The sequence below is a fragment of the Pezoporus flaviventris genome, unplaced genomic scaffold (assembly GCF_033815535.1).
Source record: "Pezoporus flaviventris isolate CSIRO_AGI_PZ_B2104156 unplaced genomic scaffold, CSIRO_AGI_Pfla_v1 ptg000013l, whole genome shotgun sequence".
NCBI classification, from domain to species: domain Eukaryota; kingdom Metazoa; phylum Chordata; class Aves; order Psittaciformes; family Psittacidae; genus Pezoporus; species Pezoporus flaviventris.
The window spans coordinates 20,527,576-20,548,347 of NW_026892561.1; the positions used below are offsets into that span (position 1 = coordinate 20,527,576).

Genomic DNA, 20,772 nt, shown 5'->3' on the forward strand with positions numbered 1-20,772 from the left:
AAATTTGTATGCAAGATACTGCTCTACAATCCAATCAACTTATTTTCCTTTTACAAGAAGTCACATGTCTCTCAGTTGGCCAAGTAATCATATTTAAAGAAGCTGCAACTTTATTTTTGTTTGGCTGTTTAAACTCTTGGAGTTTGAAAGTAATTCTTAGTATTTTCTTTTTCTCCAGCCGTTCTTTTATCCCCACATCTCTACCTCTGAAAAGACAGAGTTGGAGCTGAACATCAGGAATGTTCAGCATCTTCTACACCTACTGTCAAATTCAAATATCTGAAAGGAAGTTATCCAACTGTGATTTGCTCTTTGCTTTGTCACTTTTAAATTGAATGCTGTGAGAATGACTTGAAAGTGGGTAAAATGTGTTGCTTTGTGATTCTTTTGAGGTTGTGGTCTTAGACAAGAGATGTTCTTGAGAGATGTTTTGCCATGTTGGCAAGAATGAGAAATGCTGCGTTGTACAATTCAGTTCAAAGCTTTTCAGTGGATCTCCTCTTGCCTGCTGCTGCCATCAACTTTGATTTTCTGGAAGCTCTTGTGGTGGTTGCTTGCTTGCTTCAGTTTTTACTGGGTGATAGCTGTATCTCCATCATGAGGAGACTCATGGGGAAAATGCAATCTTACTGAGGCACCAAGGTCCTACAGTAACCTGGAATGCATGGAAATTGTCACTTTTAAAGGGTTGTTATTGCTTAGGCACTGTCAGTGATGTCATTATGGATTGCTGGTGATGTAATGATGATTTCTTGGTAATTGCTGTGCATTCTGCTGAAAATAAAGGGCAGAAGCCTTTTTTTGGGGGGGGGGGGTGTCTTTATCTGAATAAGTGAACTCTCTTTGGATTATTATTTTTTTTTTCCCTTCTTGGGTGAAAATCCCATTTTTGAAGAGTAACCCCCTGCTTCTCTGTGCTCTTCCAGTTGGGGGAGGGACTTGGTTTCACCCATACCTGTTGCGTACAGGTCATGAGCAGCTTCTGAATGTCTGATACAAGCAGGTGAACTTTCCAAGGATCCCAACCCATCGTACCCCAGATCCTGCTTTTTCTTGGTGGTGACACTGGTGGCAAGAGGTAGCCTTGCAGTCCAGATATGTGAACGAAATGGAGCCCTGTCCAAAATGGCCTGTGGAGTCCTTGATCATCTGTGATCTGGCTGTGCTTGTCAAGCGTAAAGTGCCTTTTTAAAGCGAGCTTTTATCATTTGTGCTGAAAAAGGACTTTGAGGCTTCCTGTGCAGATAGGACTTTTGTGTTGTACGTTGGATCTTTCCAGTCCCTCGTGAATAAACACAGCTGGCTGTTTTGGGAAATGGACTTAATATCTTTGCATCAAAGCTGTACAAATAAGGCAGCAAGCTGTACTGAATTATGGGGCAACGTTTTCTGACTTTTACACTGACTTAGGAGTGATCAAATGAAAAGGTGTGTTTCTTACAAGGCTCCCCTCAGCCTGTTCAAGGGGAAATTATTTTCCCTTCCTCTCCCCCTTTGGAAACATGACTAGAACAAGCAGCTTCCATGACTTATCAATGTTGGATTATCATGTAATAATTTACTGGGCAGCCTTTTACTGTCCAGAGCCGCCCACACACACAAGTCAATGGTGCCTTTGTTCAGGAGCACTGGAAGAATGTATGATCTAATGGGGTGGTGGGAGTTTGCCTTCATTCCAGCATGCTCAAGACTGCACTCATTACCCCAGTGTCCCAAGCCCATTTCCTTCCTCTGTCCCTGTCTTTGTATGGGCTCCCAGAAAAAGCAACCTGTGTTATATTTCTGTTGGGCTTTTTTAAAACCCTGTGGCTGTATGTGGTGGAGATATGCATGCCGAGATCTTTAGTTTGGTGGAGCATGGTTTATGATGTGATTGCGTTCAAATCCTTCAGATGTTTCTTGTTCATAACATAGGTGCCTAAATCTCCAGGCTCTTTAGGTAAGGACAGGAAAATAAACCAAAGTTTGTGTTCCTATAGGGTCCATTACTCATCATTTAAAAGCTGTCATTTGTGCTCCTGTGTTTTCAGAAAATGGAAATCCTTAATTATTGTTTTCTTCAGATGCTGGATATTTCATTTGCTTGTGCAATACTAGTTTTTTCATCCTCCTCCTCCACAAATTTTCTCAGAAGAGGTAGGGTGTAGTTTTAAAGGACACTTGCTCTAAAATGACAATAATTTTTTGCTTTCAGTCATAAGTTTGGCTTTTTCATGCACATATGATCCAAGCTACATAACTTACTGCTTATGTGTCTTGCAGGTGTTGGGCTGTTGTTGTATAATAAATTTTTTTATTCCAATAAAGGAAGTTGCTCGGGATGATTCTCATGTTCCTCCCCTCCTTATAAACACTATCCTGCTCTTGTTGCCCATCTACATACTGGAAAATCCTGTCCCTTTCCTTGGGATGGGATAATTCATTCTCTTTAAATATTTCCCTCTCATCTGCAGCCCCTCTGTTCCAGGAGGGAGGCCTCCAGGAGGATTTCTAACATGAGAGGCTGAAACACAATACTGCAGTAGCTGAGAACTTGGAGTGGTTGTTTGACTCAAGAAGCAGTGAGCAGTCTTGAGCAAGATCATGTGAACTTTCTGGCCTCTGTCTGCTGAGATCAGTGTTTCTGTCCCTTGCAATTTACTGCTCATGCGACGTTACAGCGCCTGTGCTACACTTTGCATGTGGTGATAATGTAAGAGTGGGAGATGCTGCCTCCTTGCTCTGGCCAGTAGCTATTTGTCAGGGAGGACCAGATGAGCATCCTGAAGCATCAGTCACTTTGTCTGCTAGTAGCATTGCATTGGGTGGTAGGGAGAGTTCATGGAGGGGCAGAGTTGGGGTAGAAGTAAGGACAAGATGAGTGAGTGGCATGGAGCAATTTCCAGTCTAGTAAACTGAGAAAACTGGCCTTTCTTCTGGGAATGATGGAGAAATAAGTCAGATGAGAGCAAAATGAAATGCCAGTGGTGGTTGCTTGCTCTCTGTCCTGTCACTGCGAAATGAAAATGAAATTAAATAAAATAATAAATGGGTTGTATTTTTTTAGCAGTCTGTTGTCAGTTCTTTTAACCTTTATTTAGAAATAGGTTGTTAGCAGGTATCTGGGTGAAAAAAGCTGCCTTGAAAGAGGAGCAAATCAAAAGAGAAACAGAGCAAAGTTTAAGCATTTAATTACTGTCCAGTGAAGTTTGCTGAAAACAAATCTGTGGAAGCTTGGTGCTTTGCACAATACAGTCTTCTCAGGTGGATTTTAAGGTGGATTTTATTTTATTTTATTTTATTTTTTTTCCTCCTGGGCAGGAAAACTCTGTAGTTGTAGTTTAAAACTCACTGCTGGTAGGATGCACTGAGGGATTGCAGAGGGTGCAGAAGTAGCGTGTTTTCCTCCTGCATGCTTGTAATGCAAGTGGACCTATATTGAAGGAGGCGAGTATCGTCTGGGCGTATCTCATGCAGGCATCTGCTCACAATTCAGTGCTTGTAGTTGTGGTGCCAGCTGGCAGGGTGTTTTCCTGATGTAAAATATCCATCCGTTCTGTGGGTCTGAATACAAGGAGGCCTTTTGTGTGATAGGGATGAATTCCTGACTTGAGGGAAAAGGGAGGATTTTCTGAAGATCTAAATAGCGTTTGCTTACATTTTTCCAGTCTATCTTCATGGTTTTCAGCATGGTGCATTTCCTGGTGGAACTTGGGATAGAGTTGGGTGATAACCCTGCTGAGGAAGGTCTTTAATTGCTAATAACATCTGGTGGCTGTGGTCAGCCTGAAAATGTGAGCAGGTTGTTGGGGAAGCATCCCCTGCATTGAACAAGGCTGAACTTTTCCACTGCTGCTGCTGCCTCTTCAGGAGCTCAGACTTGCTTGCTTGGTCGACTGTAATTGCAGTACTGTCTTGAAGGCTTATAGGTGTGCTTGCTTACTTTAGAGGAAGATATTACAGGGTTTTCCAGTCACATTGTCACTTCCTGGTGAACAGATTCATGCCACAGAAAAAAACCCGCTGTTTTAAAATGTGCTGCTTTGAGTTCTGGATGCTTTAAAGACTTGTCAGGCTGCACTCCTGAAGTGCTGAGCTGATAGTTATTAATTACCATCTGTCTTCTTTCTACTAACAAACTTTTATAACAAACATCTGAAGTTCTTCCTGCAAAATATATCTGCCACTGTGCAGTACGCAGAAGGAAATATTACCTGATACTTGACATTATCAGACTCTTCTAAGCCAAACAAATCGAAATAATTACCAGCTTCTAGGAACAGGAGAACAATGGCTTTTTGTCTTCTAAATGAAACGTTTAAAACTGCCTTTCACCTGGTTATTGCTGTTGCCATTTCTCAGTGTAACAGATGTATATGTTTATTTAGCTGTGTGAGACTTGAAAGCAACCTAGGTGGCTTATGTTTGCTTGAAAAAGGTTCTACAACCTTGAAGAGCCCTGCTAGCTGCCAGGCTGCTAAGCACAGCTTTTACATTTAGTATGAACAGTGGGGAAACACATTTCAACACTGTGTCAGCCAGTCTTGGGTAAACTCTATTGTTCCAGCAGTATTTACCCATGGCAAGCTGATACGGCACTAGCACACAGCCACTCTGTGCGCATTAACTGCATTCCTGTTTAATGCCATTAACAGAATTTCTCAAGTACTTATGCTGCCAGCTGAAATAAATGTCTTTTTCACCTGGGTTGCTTGGTTGGGAGGGTTTTGAATGTGTTTTCTTTGGCCTGTCATGTAAAACTGGAGAAGGGTGAGTCCATTTAGCTCAAGGGGTACTTTGGAAGATGTTTTAGTGCTGCGCAGACTGCAGTTTGCATGTGTTGTGCCTTTTAGCTAAGCTGCAGTTTTTCCAAGGAGCTGTAGGAGACCTTGTAGGGGAACAGAGACTGTAATATAGTGGAGAGGAAAAAAAGTTTCTGGGACTTACAGGCTGTGACCTGGCCTCTGTTAGAGCAGAAAGTTGTGTGTGTGAAGTGAGAGCACACACCCGGCCCCCCTCTTCATTCCCAGGATTCTTTCAAAGCGTTTCCTCCCAAAAATCATCTTGATGAAGCCTGAATGCAGGGTTTTTGCTTTATGCTAGAAGAATGCAGTAGTAGGAGGAGAAAACTAACCCTCTGAAGTCAAAGTAGTAGGCTATTCTTCACAATTCGGTTGACACAATTTAATTGAATGATCTTCATGATGTTGCATCTGTTGTGATTTTTGTTTGTTTGCTTGTTTTCCCCCTACTGATTTACGGAATGGCTGCTTTTGCCTGATATTTTCACTGTTTTCATTTGTCATGAAAACTGTCCAAAAAAAATCCCACCAGGGCAGACTCTGAGCCTCATAATGTGCTTTATTTTAGCACATGAGCTCAAAGAAAACTAAAACTTTCTTACTAAGCTGATGGAAGTTTTATTAGTGATAAAGGCTTGATAGTAGGTCTGGTTGTTTGTTGCTGCTCATCCAAGGTGTTTGTGAAGTTCTTGGGTTGACAAGTTGCTAGTCAACATGTATACTAGGGTTTTCCTGCAGAAGAAAGTGGGAGGCATTTGCTTCTGGGGCTCCTTGCCTTTGGAAAAGATGCGGAACGTATCCTGGGTTTGTTTACCATGGGCCTGAAAAAGATACTTTTGCATGTCTGGCATATCTGTGAGCCTGGTGTGCTCACCTTAAGTTTCTCATGTGCATATTCTTCACCTCTGAAACATACTTTGCCTTCAATGGTGAGCTCTCTTCTTGGGAAGAGACATAGCAGAAGAAATGGGAAACCCGGGAGGGCCTGATTTGTACATATGATACCCGCTTCTTGCCTTGAATTGAGATGCGTAAAAAAAAATACTTCCAAATAAATGGGAACAAGATTAATCTCTTGTGTTAGGCAGCAAGAGGAGGGTATGCCTAAGCTGTGTTACAATGTTAAGCATTGGTCCTTTGGTTTTTTTAGCCCTTGTGGAAGCAGTTTGTCATTAATGATGTGATTGCTTCTTGCCTGTCTTTTGTGGATAAGGAGGTCACATTAAATAACTTGACCCCTAACCAACAGTGAGCTAGTACTGAGCAAGAGCCATGGATTGTGAATGTCTAGCTTCCAGTCTTGTGCTTGGCTCACCTGTAACGTCACACATGGTATAAATAGGAAAGCATATTTTGTGGGAAGCACTGGCGAGTTTGTATCTGTACAATACCCCAGCTGTCTAGCTTGTCAAGCACAGTGCTTTTTGGTAGATTGGAGCATTGGCAGATCTTTTTGGCTTTAAACACAAGATTGGTGGTCTTTTTATCCTTGGGACATGTAGGGTTAATGTATGTCTTGATTTTTACTTTGTTTTCCCATTCCTTACCCCCCATATGTTAACGTTCTGGATGTGTTTGCTGCTTCTGCTATTTTAGTGTTTCCAGCAGCCAGAAACGACAACGGTTCTTCTCTTGTGCCAGCCAGGATCTGGGTGTGACATGTTTAGCGCAGACTGGTCCCACTAACTGGTGGGTGGTCTGTGAGTGAAAACCTGTTTGTGACCTGATTCATTGCCATCAGGTTTTGCTGTGTACTTTGAGAGATACCCTGTCCTTGTTGCCAGGCACCGTCTGCTTTGCTTTAATTTGTTAAGTGAGCCAGTCTTTAGCAGGTCTAAAGCCTCGTGTCTTATTTTAGCACTGTGGAGTTAATTAATTTTATAAGTTAAGGTTAAATCTATGTGAATTCTTCAGGTGGAAAAACCCTGTTTCTCAATCAGTTGAAACTCTTCTAGTAGCTTTTTAGTGTGGTTTGGTTTTTTTATTTGTTTGGTTTTTTTTTTAACTTGTCCAATGAGGAGACCCAAAGTTTTGTTCAAGATAAATCTCATGATGTTTGAGCAAGTTCTCTACGTGAGCCAGGATGTCCTGATCATACACAGTCTGCTTGCCAAGGCAGAGCAAGAATAGCTGGCATGCAGCTGTACCTTCTCTTGGGAACATGCCCCCAGCTAGTGGGGATGGTGGAGGAAGGTGCCTGAAGCGTGCTATGCACCTTTTCTCCTAATGAGTTTTCTCAGGGATGTGAATCCCCTGGACAGTCGGTTTACGTGTGTGGAGGTAGATACTCAAGTCACTGGAGAAGAATCTGTGAGGGAGGATGATCTGCTGATTGCCACAAACCTGTTAGGAGATGAATAGAGGGCAGGAAGGTGAGTTCACATTTATTCTTCTAGGAGAGGCAAAGCATGAATGGCTTGTAAATCATAACACTTTGATCTGAAAAGTGTCTTAGTGACTTTAATTATATAGTCCAGAAAGTTTATTTTCTCTTTCCCTGGGAATGTGTAGAAGAGGGTGTACTCAGTAGTTCAGTGCTGGAGGGAAGGCTTCATGAATAGTAGAGTTTGGGATATTGTCTACTTAGGAAGAAAGAAAGAGAAAACAGTCTCTACAGTGTGGCTCTTGCCTCCGGTTAATACTGTTTCTCCCATAAATATATTTGGAAGAAATATCATTAAATGGCATGGTTATTTTGGACCTCGCTTTAGATCCACACAAATGGTTTGTGGATCTGATGTAATGTGTCATGTATTGAGGTGAGAACATTGTTGGTGACATCTGCAGAAGAGAATTGCAGCTTGAGAGGTCTGTTAGGTTGCACAGAAGTCTCTAGGTCTGTTTATCTACTCAGCCTGCCCTCAGCTTCTGCCTTCAATTCTTTCACCTTGTATCTCCTTTGCTGGGAGATACAGTATGTAGGACTGTAGGAAGAGATACTTCTGGTGCTACTGGACATTGCTCATCCTGCTGGATAGTACTAGAGGAGGTGTATCTTCCAAAGAGAGAATTGCAGTGCAGCTCTTTTTGGTCTTTCTAATTGAAGTTCTTTGAGTCTTTCTCATGTCTGTCTTCTCTCATCCACAGGAAAAGCCTTCGACATCACATATGTGCGTCTGAAGTTTCATACCAGTAGGCCAGAGAGCTTTGCAATCTACAAACGCACCCGGGAAGATGGTCCGTGGGTGCCCTACCAGTATTACAGTGGCTCCTGTGAAGGCACGTATCACAAAGTCAATCGTGGCTTTATTCGGACTGGAGAGGATGAGCAGCAGGCGCTCTGTACGGATGAGTTCAGTGACATCTCCCCCCTCACTGGGGGCAATGTGGCATTCTCAACACTGGAGGGGCGTCCCAGTGCCTATAACTTTGATAACAGCCCCGTGCTGCAGGTATGTGAACGGGACTAAGTCTATCAGGTGGTCTGAGTCTTTCTGTTCAGTCATTGTAGATGTTGGCTTTGTATCAACTATGGGCTATGCTTACAGCCCTTATTCATACTGAAAAGCCCTTGCAGAGGGCACTTGAGACGGCCAATCCAAAGAGACACTTTTGAAGGAAGAGTTGAACTCTTGACTCTATTGTTGGTACAAACCCCCAAATTAATGGCATTAAGGATGATTTGTCATTAGGAATCATGGAGGTACTTAGAGGATTGGTGTGAATCTCTCCCTGGTCAGGCAGCAGTTGTGGGTGTTTTGTTGTTTCAGATATAAGGGCAGAAGAAAGCAAAGCCTAAGTCAAATTAGTATTTGATGCATTTGCATGTGTATTTTTAGCACAAAGATGTAAGAAATGTAAGATTCTTCTAGGGGTTATTGGAAACCCTAACCAGTTGGGCAGTGATCAGGAGCATAGTAGAAGCCCAATTTTATCTGATTTACTTGGTGTTTTCTGTGTTCTCCTTGCTGACTTTTCCAGCTTACATTGCAACAAAGATCTAAAGTTGTGGAGTTTGCTTTGTCCTTCCTTTCAGAGCTGTGATCACCACTTCTTCCTTTTCCTCTTAAAGTAGCAGGTGAAGATAGACATAAGCACTCAGCAGACTCGGGGCTCATATGTCTCTGATACAGCAGGCAGGAGAGCAGAATCTGGTGGAACTTGCTTCTGCAAATGGAAAATAAAGAGTAATGGGAAAGGGAGAAGAACTCCAGAAATAGAAAAGAACCAGTTTGGCCACCTTGTTGGTGTAGCTAGCTCTTGCAGAAAACAGGGTCTAATCATTAAGATGAATGGAAAGATTTGAAGGTAGGGAATGGTGTATAATTTTCTGATAAACTTACCAATGTAAGGAATAGAGACCTGACTGCCAGTTTCCTAGAACATGTACAAGCCGTGGCACTGCTTTTCATGATGGAAGTAAACATGTATTTTGTGCTCAGCATTTCCATGTGTTTGTGCCAGTGCTTGTAATTCAGTAAATCTTACTGTGCTAGCTAAGCAGTGACACAACTGCCGCGCAGTTGTACATACAGGGATATTTTTCTCGTCTTCTTTTTTATGGTATTTGAAGGAAAAAGGCATTGCAAAAGCTGTAATGAAAACAAGGAGGTACTAATGACAGTCACTGGCTGAAGGTGATGTGAAATTTGGGGACAGACTACATTTACTGGCTGTTGCTGGAGGAAGGGGAGGGTAGTTTGTTGAAAATGCTGTATAAATATTATGGAAAGCTCTTGTGTTGTAAGTCAGATCTGCCTGTCTGTTTTTCTTCTTCCACCTCCCTCAGCCTCATTCATCTGCCTGACTGTCTTTTCATCTGTTGGGGTATGTATGCAGGCAAGCATATCCTAAAGCTTATCCTGTTAGTGCTGTATGTCTTTGCAGGGAAACTGCAATCAGATAGCTATGTACAATTAAGAAGCTTGCATAATTATCTGCACTGCACCTTTTTGCTGGAGAGGTTACCCACTGCTTCCTAGTTGAGAGCAGAAAAGATGCAAAGAGACATTGGAAAGGGTATCCAGAGAGGAACAGGGTCTGGAAAACAAGTTCAAACCAACAGGATGTGGTATAAGGCTTTTTGGGCAGGGATGTGTTGGCTTTCAAGGTGCAAAGGGGAAGATGATAAGGATGGAACTTTCTCATTGATGAATGACTGTAAATAGAACTGCTAATGATGCAGCACTGGTATGCTCTTGAGGGGAATGTTGAATGTTTATAAACTGATGGGATCTCTGTTTGCTCTAGGAATGGGTGACAGCTACAGATATTAGAGTGACCCTCAATCGTCTGAATACATTTGGAGATGAAGTTTTCAATGACCCGAAAGTTCTCAAGTCATATTACTATGCAATTTCCGATTTTGCTGTGGGTGGTAGGTAAGTAAACAAATCTTTGTACTTTTAGTCAGGTTTACTAGAGTACTCTCTTAGTACCATTAGGCTCTTGTCTTTATTGATTGTCCTAAACCAAAATTGCAGTGGAATGAATGTTATAAAGCTTACAAATACTGTGTATAGCCTCTTGTGGCTATAATTTCAGGGCAGACAGATGGATTTTTCTGCTCCCCCCCCAAGTTGTTACATCAAATATTAAGTGATGTGGGGGAGCAGAGGGTTAAGAGAGTGGCAAAAATGTAAACCAGAACAAGAATGCCCAAATTTTTTCTATCCTGCACTTAGTGACTTAGTGGTTTTTTTTTTAACTTGTTATTAATTGGTCTCAACCTATAACTGTAGCCTAGAGTAATGGTAAGTAGAATATCTCAATGTGTCTTCTTCACATGTATTTTTGGGAGCTGTCTTCTATGAAGATCTGAAACATTGTATGATATCATGGTTGTCTGTTCCTTTTACCAGAGTGCATTACAGAATGCTTAAATCTTCAGTTGTTGACTATAAAATGTTTTCATAAGTAGAGCTAAGACAAGTACAGTGTTTTGAACTGTTTGCAGAGAGCAGTCTTGATATAGGGCTTTGACAACATGAGGATTTGCATTGCCTGCATTACCAATCTGTTGAGGTCCCTGGGCTTCTGTATTAGTCACTTTCTGTGCTATTTAATTCTTACTGATACAGCAGTAGCACACAGCCAGTGTATATACCATTTTCTGGAGTCTTATGAGAGAGAAGCCATGAAGAATTTACTAACCTAACACTGACAGAGTTTTTGTTTCTCCTACTCAGTTTACTCTGTTTTAGTGAGAGACTGCAAAGGAGTCAGTATTCTCACATTTCTAAATGGTTACCCTAAGCATGCTACACCTATTTATTTTGAAGAATGGTTTGAGATGGAAAGGGCTTTCAGTGATAATCTAGCCCCCTGCTGCAGGCAGGGACATCTTTCACTATATCAGGTTGCTTGAAGCCCCTTCCAACCTGGCCTTGAAAACTTCCAGGGATGGGAGATCCATAGCTTCTTTGGGCAGCCTGTTCCAGTGTCTCACCACCCTCATTGTAAAACATTTCTTCCATATGTCCAAACTAATCCTTTTAAACTTTCAGTTAAAAATTGTTGCCCCTTGTCCTGTCACTGCAGGCCATCATAAAAAGTCTCAATCTTTCTTGTAAACTTCCTTTTAGATATTGAAAAGCCTCAATAAGGTCTTGCGTCCTCAGTTTTGTTGTGACCATCTGCATTTGTTTTGTCTCAGATTTTCAGATCTGGGCTCTGTTTTGGGATTGCTCTGTGAGTGACCTGGATCCCTGGAGTTTAAATACCTGTTCCTTCTCTCTCTTTAACCAGATGCAAATGTAACGGGCACGCAAGCGAGTGCATGAAGAATGAGCTTGGGAAGCTGGTTTGCAACTGCAAGCACAACACCTTTGGGGTCGACTGTGAAAAGTGTCTTCCTTTCTTCAATGACCGTCCATGGAGGAGAGCAACAGCAGAGAGTGCCAATGAATGTTTGCGTATGTGTGGCCATGCTTGAGGGGGAAAAATCTCTTGGGGCTTAGGTCCCTGCCTCTATTGGCATCCAGAAGCTAGCCCTGCATGGTTTTAGATGTCTCAGTTGTTTGCCGGATTAAGCACAGTTCTGGTGTTTTTTCAGCAGAGATTATGTGGGACTGCTGGTTATTCCCCTCCTATCTTATACAGGCTATCTGTAGATCCCTAGAAAGGGACATTTGCTTTCTGGAGAAAGATGGGAGCAGCCTTTAGTAATGAGGTGTGCCACAAAAATGTACAGGTTTGTACTTTATGGGATCTATAGGAAATAAAAATATTTAGTTTTCTGGAGTATAATTGCCCATTAAAAAGCTCCTCATTCAGCATCCAGTGACTTCCTCTTGTATTTGGGTTGTTAGTTTTTACAATTACTTGCTGACTAATCCAGTTTTGAGGCTGTTGCAACAGTACTGGACCACAAATGTGAATCTCTGATGAAATGCCAATTTATTTTGCTTGGTTCTATGTCACAGACCACAGCTTCTGGTAGTTTACTTTATGGGGAAGCTTTTTCAGACAGAAAAGCTTTCTTCCTGTCTGACTTCTGTGTGTGTTGATTGGTCCCAGCTGTCTGGTCAAGACGTGTGGTTCCCTTAACAGGCTGGTGAAACCCAGGTCTCCTGCTGCCTAGGGAGAGCAGATTTATAATGCAGGGGATAAATTCTACTTTCAGCATGGAGTCATCCTGTTACCTTTTCATTCTTTTTTGCGTGAGATCAGTGTTGTTCTGTGGGAGGGTGGCATTTTGGCTGCAAATGACAGCCTGATATGGAAGAAGTGGGATAGAAAATGCTTATCTACTGCATGTAGATGAGAATGGTCTTGAAGAGCTGTTCATTGTTACAGCCTTCCTTCCCCCTCCCCACATTCAACCACCACAAAAACATGCTTCCCCCTTTTTCTTCATTGGTGCACAAACGAGTCTTGAGCTAGTTAAAGGCTCCTACTCCAGCTTCCCTAAAACTTTGTATCAAGCTTTGTTTAGTGGGTTTTGTGGCTGGGGTCAGACAGCCACACATGCTCTTTCCTGATTGTGCACTCTCTTTGCAGCTTGTGACTGCAATGGGAGGTCACAGGAGTGCTACTTTGACCCTGAGCTGTACCGCTCGACAGGCCACGGGGGCCACTGCACTGGCTGCTCGGGTAACACCGATGGTGTCCACTGTGAAAGGTGCAGGGACAGCTTCTATCGACTAGGGAGCGAGGAGGGATGTCTGCCCTGCAGTTGCAACCCAGTTGGTAAGTAATTGCAGCAAATGTTTCTGTTTGCAAACTTCATGCACAAAAGCTAGCTGTTTTCTTGGTTATGCAGCTAACTGCAAAGTACAGGGTAAAGGGAGGGGTGTTTTGTTTGGCTTTCTTCTTTCTCCACCCCATCCCCCCCCCCCCCCCCCCATCATGTAGGAAATGTTTATTGGGTTTTATTTTGGTTTAAATTCTTCTTGCATCTAATTGGAGTTGGTATGGTGGGGACAGATGGTTCACCTCTGCAGCATTTACTTTATCAAATGTGTTCTGAAATAGATTTTATTTTGTAGTTTTGGTTTTGTTCTGCTTCCCCACCACCACTGCAAATGTGTAACCCTGGACACTCGCAGTACGAAAGAGCTCATTTAAATTCTTAATAAACAAGATGATGTGAGCGGGTATTTCTGGAAGTTGTTGAGTTCTAGTCAACTTTAGATGCATCAGTTTCTCCTAGTGCATATCCAAGCACTATAAATACAATCTGTTGAAACCTTAAACACAAAAGGGTGTGGGACTGAGAAAAAACAAACTCAAAATATGTAGTTAATCTCTTTTAAAAAAAGGGGGGAGGGTAGGAGAAAGAAAAACAACCCAACAGCAAACAAAACCAAAAACATGAACAAAAACCACCCCATTAAAAAAAAAAAAAAACAACAAAACCAACTAACAGCTAACAGACAGAAAAATAACCTAACAAACAGAAAAAATCTCATAGAACAAATCTGTTATCAGGGGAACCACTTGACCTGTATTGAGTGATCCCATAAGCTGTCAGCCCACAGCAAATAAGGGTGAAGGAGACAAAAGAGTAACAGATAGTAAGATATGATGTGACGTTCCAAAATAGAGTAGCTGGAATGAGTAATTGCTTGCAGCATATCCTAAAAGCAGCCAGCAAGAGGTCTGCCAGGGTATGTCTCCTATCTAATTTGGTCTCAGAGTTGTACAGTTGTGAAATTTTTGACCAAGAAAGGCCTCTTTCTTCCTCCATCTGCTCTCCCAGGTCCTTCTGTGGGACCTTGACAGGGCTGGTGTCATCTGAGATGGTAAAGAAGCAACAGGAGGTGACTTTTCGTGTCTTTAAGGACAAATTTCAGAGGACTTTATAACTTGGTCATCAGCTTGCATCCTGTGGCACACTGGCACCCAGAGTGTCCCCAGATAGGTTTAGATTGCTATTTTTTGTCCTAAAACTGTCTTTTCCCTGAATAATTATAAGTGGGACTGCAAAGTGGATTTGGCTGTATATGGTAAAGGTTTTGTGAGCTGTGTTCTGTCCAGCCTAATCATCTTGCAACTTTTCACTTTGCTATAATCATCTGGTGTGGATTGAAGTGGAAAGAAATAACTATTTCTGCATATTAAAATACTTTCTCCTGGTAGTTGACTCTCACACTGCTGACAACTCTTAGGTTGCTAGCTACACCAGTGCCTGAGAGGAAGCATTTTGTCTGTCATGGATAAAAGAAATCTGCTGCTGCTTTTTGTGAAAATCCACACAATGCTGAAGAAGATATTCTTCCAAAAATCAGAATTTTGCTGAAGAGTTTGTTAGGGCTAATAGTGGCACATGCAGCCTAGCTTCAAGGAGGAGATTTAGGTTTTTAATCCAACTTGGGAATCGAGGGGGGAAACTGGTGTGTGAAAGGAGAGGAGAGGTCTCCCGTGGCAAAGGGGAAATGGTGATTATGGGGAAGACAAGGGATTCAGAGAATAAAGTCTTGGAAATGGTACATTGCAGGGTAAAACAGGCATGGAATTAGAGGCATGCAAAGGTAACATTGAGGATAGCACAGGAATAAGAACAAGAATCTGCTTAACTATACATAAAAAGGTTGGTTGGTAGGACCGACCAACTTAAAAGCTGAATATGGTTTGAAGGCTAGGTAACAATTCATTTCTCTAGAGCTGTTAGGGGAAAAATTCCTGTGAACTAGGGTCAGTCTTTAGGTAAGCTGTCACTTATCAGCTTGAAGTTATGCTTCCCACTTTCTTTTCCCATATTTCTTGTCCATTTTGTTAAGTTGAAAAAAAATTGCAGGCTAATACAGCTGAGTGGGTCTGCTGAGGTGCCTGTCCTTGCTTTCCCTGCAGGGTCCCTCAGCACACAGTGTGATAGCTATGGCCAGTGCAGCTGCAAACCTGGCGTGATGGGTGATAAGTGTGACCGGTGCCAGCCAGGTTTCCACTCCCTCTCTGAAGCTGGGTGCAGGTAAGCAGGACTGCAGCCATCTAAAAGAAAAACTAGGCATCTTTTTTTAAAGTATTCTCTGAGTGGCTCTTAATGAGTTATCCTCTCTCCTGACTCTTTCAGGCCCTGTTCTTGTAACCTAGCTGGCAGCACAGGGGAATGCAATGTTGAGACAGGACGGTGTACGTGCAAGGAAAATGTTGAAGGCTTTCACTGCGAGAGGTAATTTTCTCTTCCCATGGCTCTGTTTCAAGAATGAGAAACATTCGTGTGATGGCCTTGGGTAGGCACTAGGGAAATTAATTCTTTTTCCTTCACATCCTTAGATGCAAACCTGGATTTTTCAATCTGGATTCCTCCAATCCAAGGGGCTGTACTCCTTGCTTCTGTTTTGGCCACTCTTCAGTCTGCACCAATGCCATTGGCTACAGTATCTACAGCATCACCTCCAGCTTCCAGTTTGGTAAAGTTGAGCCTGCCTTTGTGTTTTGAGTTGGGCTGTCAGTCAAGTCAGAAGCAATAAAAAAACCTGCTCCTTCCTCTCTCTGCCGAGACCCCAAACCTTAGGCAGACAGGTCCAGCATACCTCTTCAGAAATGCCCAATTACTTCTGAAGCTACTGGGAGCTTCCATGTCTATAGCTCGTATGAATTCACAGCTCTGGCCTTGAGCACCCAGTGCTAATGCACACTTGTGCAGGTGCAAGTGGGAATTACAAATATAAACCTCCTCCAGTTTGAGAGAAGTGCTGGCAAGAAGGCATTTCTTTGGTTTTAGAACTAAATCAGAAGTTTCTTACTGAGAGGATTTTAATTGCTTTAGATTTGGCATTTATGCGGCTCTGAATTAAACCACAGCTGTGTTTCTGATGGGTCTGTGAGCTCTGGAAAAATCTTTTTTTTTCTTTTTTAATTTTTTTTTTGACACAGTTTCCTCTGTATGCATGTTTCCGTGCTGCATAGAATGAATAGAACATCTTTTTAATTAAAATTCCACTGGAGAACAGTCCATACAAAGGCTGAAACTCTCATCACATCATAGAGGACTGCAGGTTTTCCTGTTCCTACTTAAGCTCTTTAGAAAAGAAGATTGGAGCAACTAGTTGTCATGGGGTTCAAAGTTCAGAGGATTCAAGTCAGCACTTGTGTTAGGGGCTTAGATTGGAAAATTCATAGAATCATAGAATAGTTTGCATTGGAAGGTACCTTAAAGGTCATCTACTTCCAACCCCAATATTTCCTATGTACATTCTTCTGCAGTGCTACTTTCTGAAGCCTATTAGTGCCAGTGTACAGACTGTACATTAGTTACATATGAGTGATGTGCAGTATGACATGAGAAATGTGTGCTAAGCTATGACTTCAAAGGGTGTTAATTCTTGCATGTTTGATTTTCCAGGAGAGGATGAGTGGCGTGCTGAGCAGCGTGATGGGTCGGAAGTGTTACTCCAGTGGAGTGCGGAGACCCAGGATGTATCTGTTATCTCGGACAGCTACTTCCCCATATATTTTGTTGCGCCACGTAGGTCATTTGAGAAGCTAGACTTTGTGCTGCTTGCGCCCTTTTTTGTCTGTGTGCTAACTGTAAGGATTTCTACCCCTTTCAGGAAAGTTCTTGGGCAACCAGGTTTTGAGTTATGGGCAAAACCTGACCTTCTCCTTCCGCGTGGATAAACGGGACACACGCCTCTCAGCAGAGGATGTGGTGCTGGAAGGGGCTGGGCTGAGAGTGTCAGTGCCACTCATTGCCCAGGGCAACCCTTACCCCAGCGAGAACACGCTGATCTACACCTTCAGGTGAGAGGACTCTCCAGACAGAGTAGGAGCAGCTTGAACCAAGCCTGTGGTGCCCCTGGCCTCTAAGCTGTTGAGAAAACAAACAGCGCTAATTTAGCATGGAAAAGCGGTCTTAACAGGTTAATTTGAAGCTCGCTGTCTAGCAGCATTGCATAAGTGTACATGAATTGTGTTGCAATAGCATACCACTGTTGGAAAGGGTGCTTTAAAAGATCACAGCTGTTAACATCTGAAAGCTTTGCTGATGCATGGCTCTTCTCTGCAGGCTCCATGAGGCTACAGATTACCCATGGAGGCCTGCTCTTACGGCATTTGACTTCCAGAAGCTTCTCCACAACTTGACTTCCATCAAGATCCGTGGAACATACAGTGAGAGAAGTAAGTTGCTGAGCAGAACATCATGGAAAAGAGGGGCAGACTCATTCATCTAGTGCTTGGGTGGCTTTATTGTAGGGCCTGATGGGGTTATTAATAGCTGTTATTATATAAATAATATATTTATATAATACTGTATTTTAGTTGTTATAAAGGCATCTTATTTGGCAAAGCCTGTGGCCATTACTTTCACCTGCCCTTCCTGTGTAGCAGCTTCTCTCAGGCCTCCTGAATAGGACATGGGGAAGAAAGATGCTGCCTTTGAGAGTCTGGAAGCTGAGCACACATCAACTGCTGATTATTTGCTTTCTAAACATGGAAGCTTTGCTGTGTTGCATAGCCAGTGTCCTCCAGATTGGTAGAAATGCATAGCACATAGTCCTGAAGGACATGGTAGGAGAGAGGTAGAGAGCTTGCAACGTTGGTCTTGGTTTCTGCCACACTAGGAACGGTTAACATTCCCCGTTTCCTCGTCTTGCCTTGGCATGACAAGTGGGAAGGATGAAGTCTCGAAAGCACTGCCTGTGGTGAACTTCAGTAAAAGTTTTTTATGATGACAGTTCATAAAAATGAGGCAAGAATTAGGAGCAGAAATACCTGGGTCCTTGGGCATTGTGCGAAGAAGAGTTTTTGCAGCAAGACACAAAGGATGAATTTGCATTTGGGGAAGGTGGGAAAGCTGCAAGTGTTTCAGTAGAGGTGGCTCATAAAGGTGAATGTGGGGTTGTGAAATAGAGTGGAGGAAAGGTATGGAGCAAGCTGTCCCTTGTGTTCAGTAGGTGCTGCTAATATGTGGGAGCTGAGCCTCTGCTCTGTGCTCTGGAGCTGCTGCGGTGGTACATACACACTGGTTTAAGTTAAAAACCAGCTCTGTTGTGTCCGGGCTCTGTTCTGCTCCAAGGAAGGGCCAGGGATGAGAGAGGGGTGTGCTCAAATGCCAGATGAAGGAATGGCTTGAGGGGCATAGCTGAAGACTTTGCCTCAAGGCATGGCTTGCAGATGCTTAGAGACAGTGTATTAAAATTGCTGGAGAAATATTCTGTCCTCCCTAGAAAGACAGGAATTGGTTTTGGCATTTGATTTGGAAATGGAAACTATGTGTATGCAAAATGTAACTTAATTTAGCTGACTGTACCTGCTCGCATGCTGTTCCCAGTATCTTCCCCTAGGTTGTGATTCTCAGCTTTCCTGCCCTGCACATGAACTTTGTGAGCTACATTGCATCTTTTCTCATCTGTCTAAGCCTTCCTGCAGGATTTTTACTTCTTAATTCACCTTACCAACTGCAAGCATCCACCTGTCTGTCTCTTGTACCATTCAGATGTATGTTTGGTGAAGTGGTGATGAGAGCCTTTGTGGTTACAAAGCATTACCCCTCTTGGTGCTTTCTAGGTGCTGGCCACCTGGATGATGTTACCATCACAAGTGCTCGTCCTGGACCTGGTGTGCCTGTGACCTGGGTGGAGAGCTGCTCCTGTCCAGCAGGATACGAGGGACAGTTCTGTGAGCGCTGCTCCTCTGGGTATCGGCGAGAGACACCAAGCCTTGGGCCCTACAGCCCCTGTGTGCCTTGCGCTTGCAATGGGCACAGTGAGACATGCGAACCAGAGACAGGTAAGAAGAGCCAATAAAACAGGGAGCACCAAGAAGGTCGTTCTTCTTTCTGGATTGGATGATGGAACAAACCCCATGTCTTTTGTCTGTTCCAGGCACGTGCAATTGCAGGGATAACACAGCAGGGTCTCACTGTGAGAAGTGCACTGATGGGTATTACGGAGATGCAACAGCAGGCACAGCCTCAGACTGCCAGCCCTGCCCATGCCCAGGTGGCTCCAGCTGTGCCATTGTGCCCCGCACAAAGGAAGTTGTGTGCACCAGCTGCCAAGCTGGCACTACAGGTGTGCTCCTACACAAGAAGTCTGTCATTTTTCTTTTTTCCTTTTTTTTTTTTCCCCTCTTTTTTTTTTTTTTGTGCATCCCATGAACTTGTAGAAATATCTCCTGCCAGTTGCAGGGCTCCGACCCTCAGTGGGCAGTGCTGAAAGCTGCTGTGTCTTCTAGTTCAAATTCATCTCCCTTCCTCGGCCCTATTTTGTGATGTGTGAGGCTCAGGGCTACCCATGTTCTTTGTGACTGTCTCAAGAACAAAAGGGAAGCAAAGGCTTAATTTGTGCAAAGTCTGAACACTTCTGTGGTACATAGATAGAGCTGTGCTAGGTTCTAATAGAGCTCTGTTAATTGCACATGGTTGGGCAGAAAACAGGATAGATTTAAAAGTGCTGGGAAGGTGGGTCAGACTGAAATAAAATTAGAAGATGCAGTTTGTCAACCAGAGAGACACTGCAGGATGCTTGCGTGAGAGGGCCAGTCTTTTATTCTGCCTGCAAAGCAAGGAAGCCTGAGGATGGTTGGCTAGCCTCCATGCTTCTCTGCTGATTTGATGCTTGGCATGGCAGAATCCAAAGTGCAGAATACCTGTAAATGCTTGAAATGCTTAGGAAAGCCCCTGATGGAGCACAGAGGCAGTTTGTGGGGGTTCCCAGGGATGCCATTGTTCCCTGCAGCTCAGGTGTCAGTACAAGCTCATTTTTACTTGTGGATATGTGATTGTGCAGGAGTTCCTCTTATCTCCCATTGCCTTCTTGGCATGTAAGGGACAAGGTGAGGGGAAAAGAGGGTTTGTGTGTGCAAGAGCTGCCCAAGAAATGGAACTTGTAGCTGGCTGGGGAGGCCAAATCTGCATAAGTGTAGGGAGTTGCTGAGTTGGATGGTTCAAGTGGCTGCCTGTGGAGGTTTGGCAGATCTTCTTGGCAGTGAGGCTTCCTGGAACAGTGATGCCCCATGGAGCTCTACCTGCTTGGACTCTTAAATTAACACCAAGTTACAACAAACAGGTTTGGCTTAAAGGAGCAGGAGAGAAAGAAGGAGCTGAAATAATTCATAATGCAAAGTTCCAGTGAAAAAGTGGCTTAAACTTGGAGATGGGGAAAGATTTGTGTGTGGTTTTGTTCACCTTTCTGGTCTTAACAGAGGATAAAAGGGAAGTAACCTGGAGAACTGACTTTGAAAAGGGGTTGCAAAGGGGGTTTGGGTGAGATGACAGCTAATGGCTTTCTGCTGCAGCATGTATTTCTGTTGCATCCCAGGCAAGAGGTGTGAGCTGTGTGATGATGCCTATTTTGGAGACCCGCTGGGTGAAAATGGTGCTGTGAGACCTTGCCGCCTCTGCCAGTGCAACGACAACATCGATCCCAATGCTGTGGGGAACTGCGATCGCCAGACGGGCGAGTGTCTCAAGTGCATCTACAACACTGCTGGCTTCTACTGTGACCGCTGCAAAGACGGCTTCTTCGGGAACCCTCTGGCCCCTGATCCTGCCGATAAGTGCAGAGGTGAGAGCTGGTTCCTTTTGCATTTAAAAATGGTTTTGTTCCTGAGAGCTGCTGTTCCCTGATGTATTGTTAGCACACAATGTCAGACTGTTGTTCAT

The 20,772-nt window shown here is 43.4% G+C and overlaps 1 protein-coding gene across 1 annotated transcript in view; it reads left to right on the forward strand.

The window, feature by feature from the left end:
• LAMC1 (laminin subunit gamma 1) overlaps positions 1 to 20,772 on the forward strand; it is a 71,034-nt gene that overhangs the window by 34,252 nt on the left and 16,010 nt on the right. Inside the window, exons 2-14 of the mRNA XM_061452076.1 lie at positions 7,869 to 8,173; positions 9,972 to 10,102; positions 11,469 to 11,635; positions 12,723 to 12,911; positions 15,015 to 15,132; positions 15,235 to 15,333; positions 15,438 to 15,574; positions 16,510 to 16,632; positions 16,718 to 16,907; positions 17,173 to 17,285; positions 18,675 to 18,896; positions 18,992 to 19,180; positions 20,429 to 20,674. Coding sequence (XP_061308060.1) covers positions 7,869 to 8,173; positions 9,972 to 10,102; positions 11,469 to 11,635; positions 12,723 to 12,911; positions 15,015 to 15,132; positions 15,235 to 15,333; positions 15,438 to 15,574; positions 16,510 to 16,632; positions 16,718 to 16,907; positions 17,173 to 17,285; positions 18,675 to 18,896; positions 18,992 to 19,180; positions 20,429 to 20,674 — 2,229 coding nt within the window. The remainder of the gene's footprint in view (positions 1 to 7,868; positions 8,174 to 9,971; positions 10,103 to 11,468; positions 11,636 to 12,722; positions 12,912 to 15,014; positions 15,133 to 15,234; positions 15,334 to 15,437; positions 15,575 to 16,509; positions 16,633 to 16,717; positions 16,908 to 17,172; positions 17,286 to 18,674; positions 18,897 to 18,991; positions 19,181 to 20,428; positions 20,675 to 20,772) is intronic.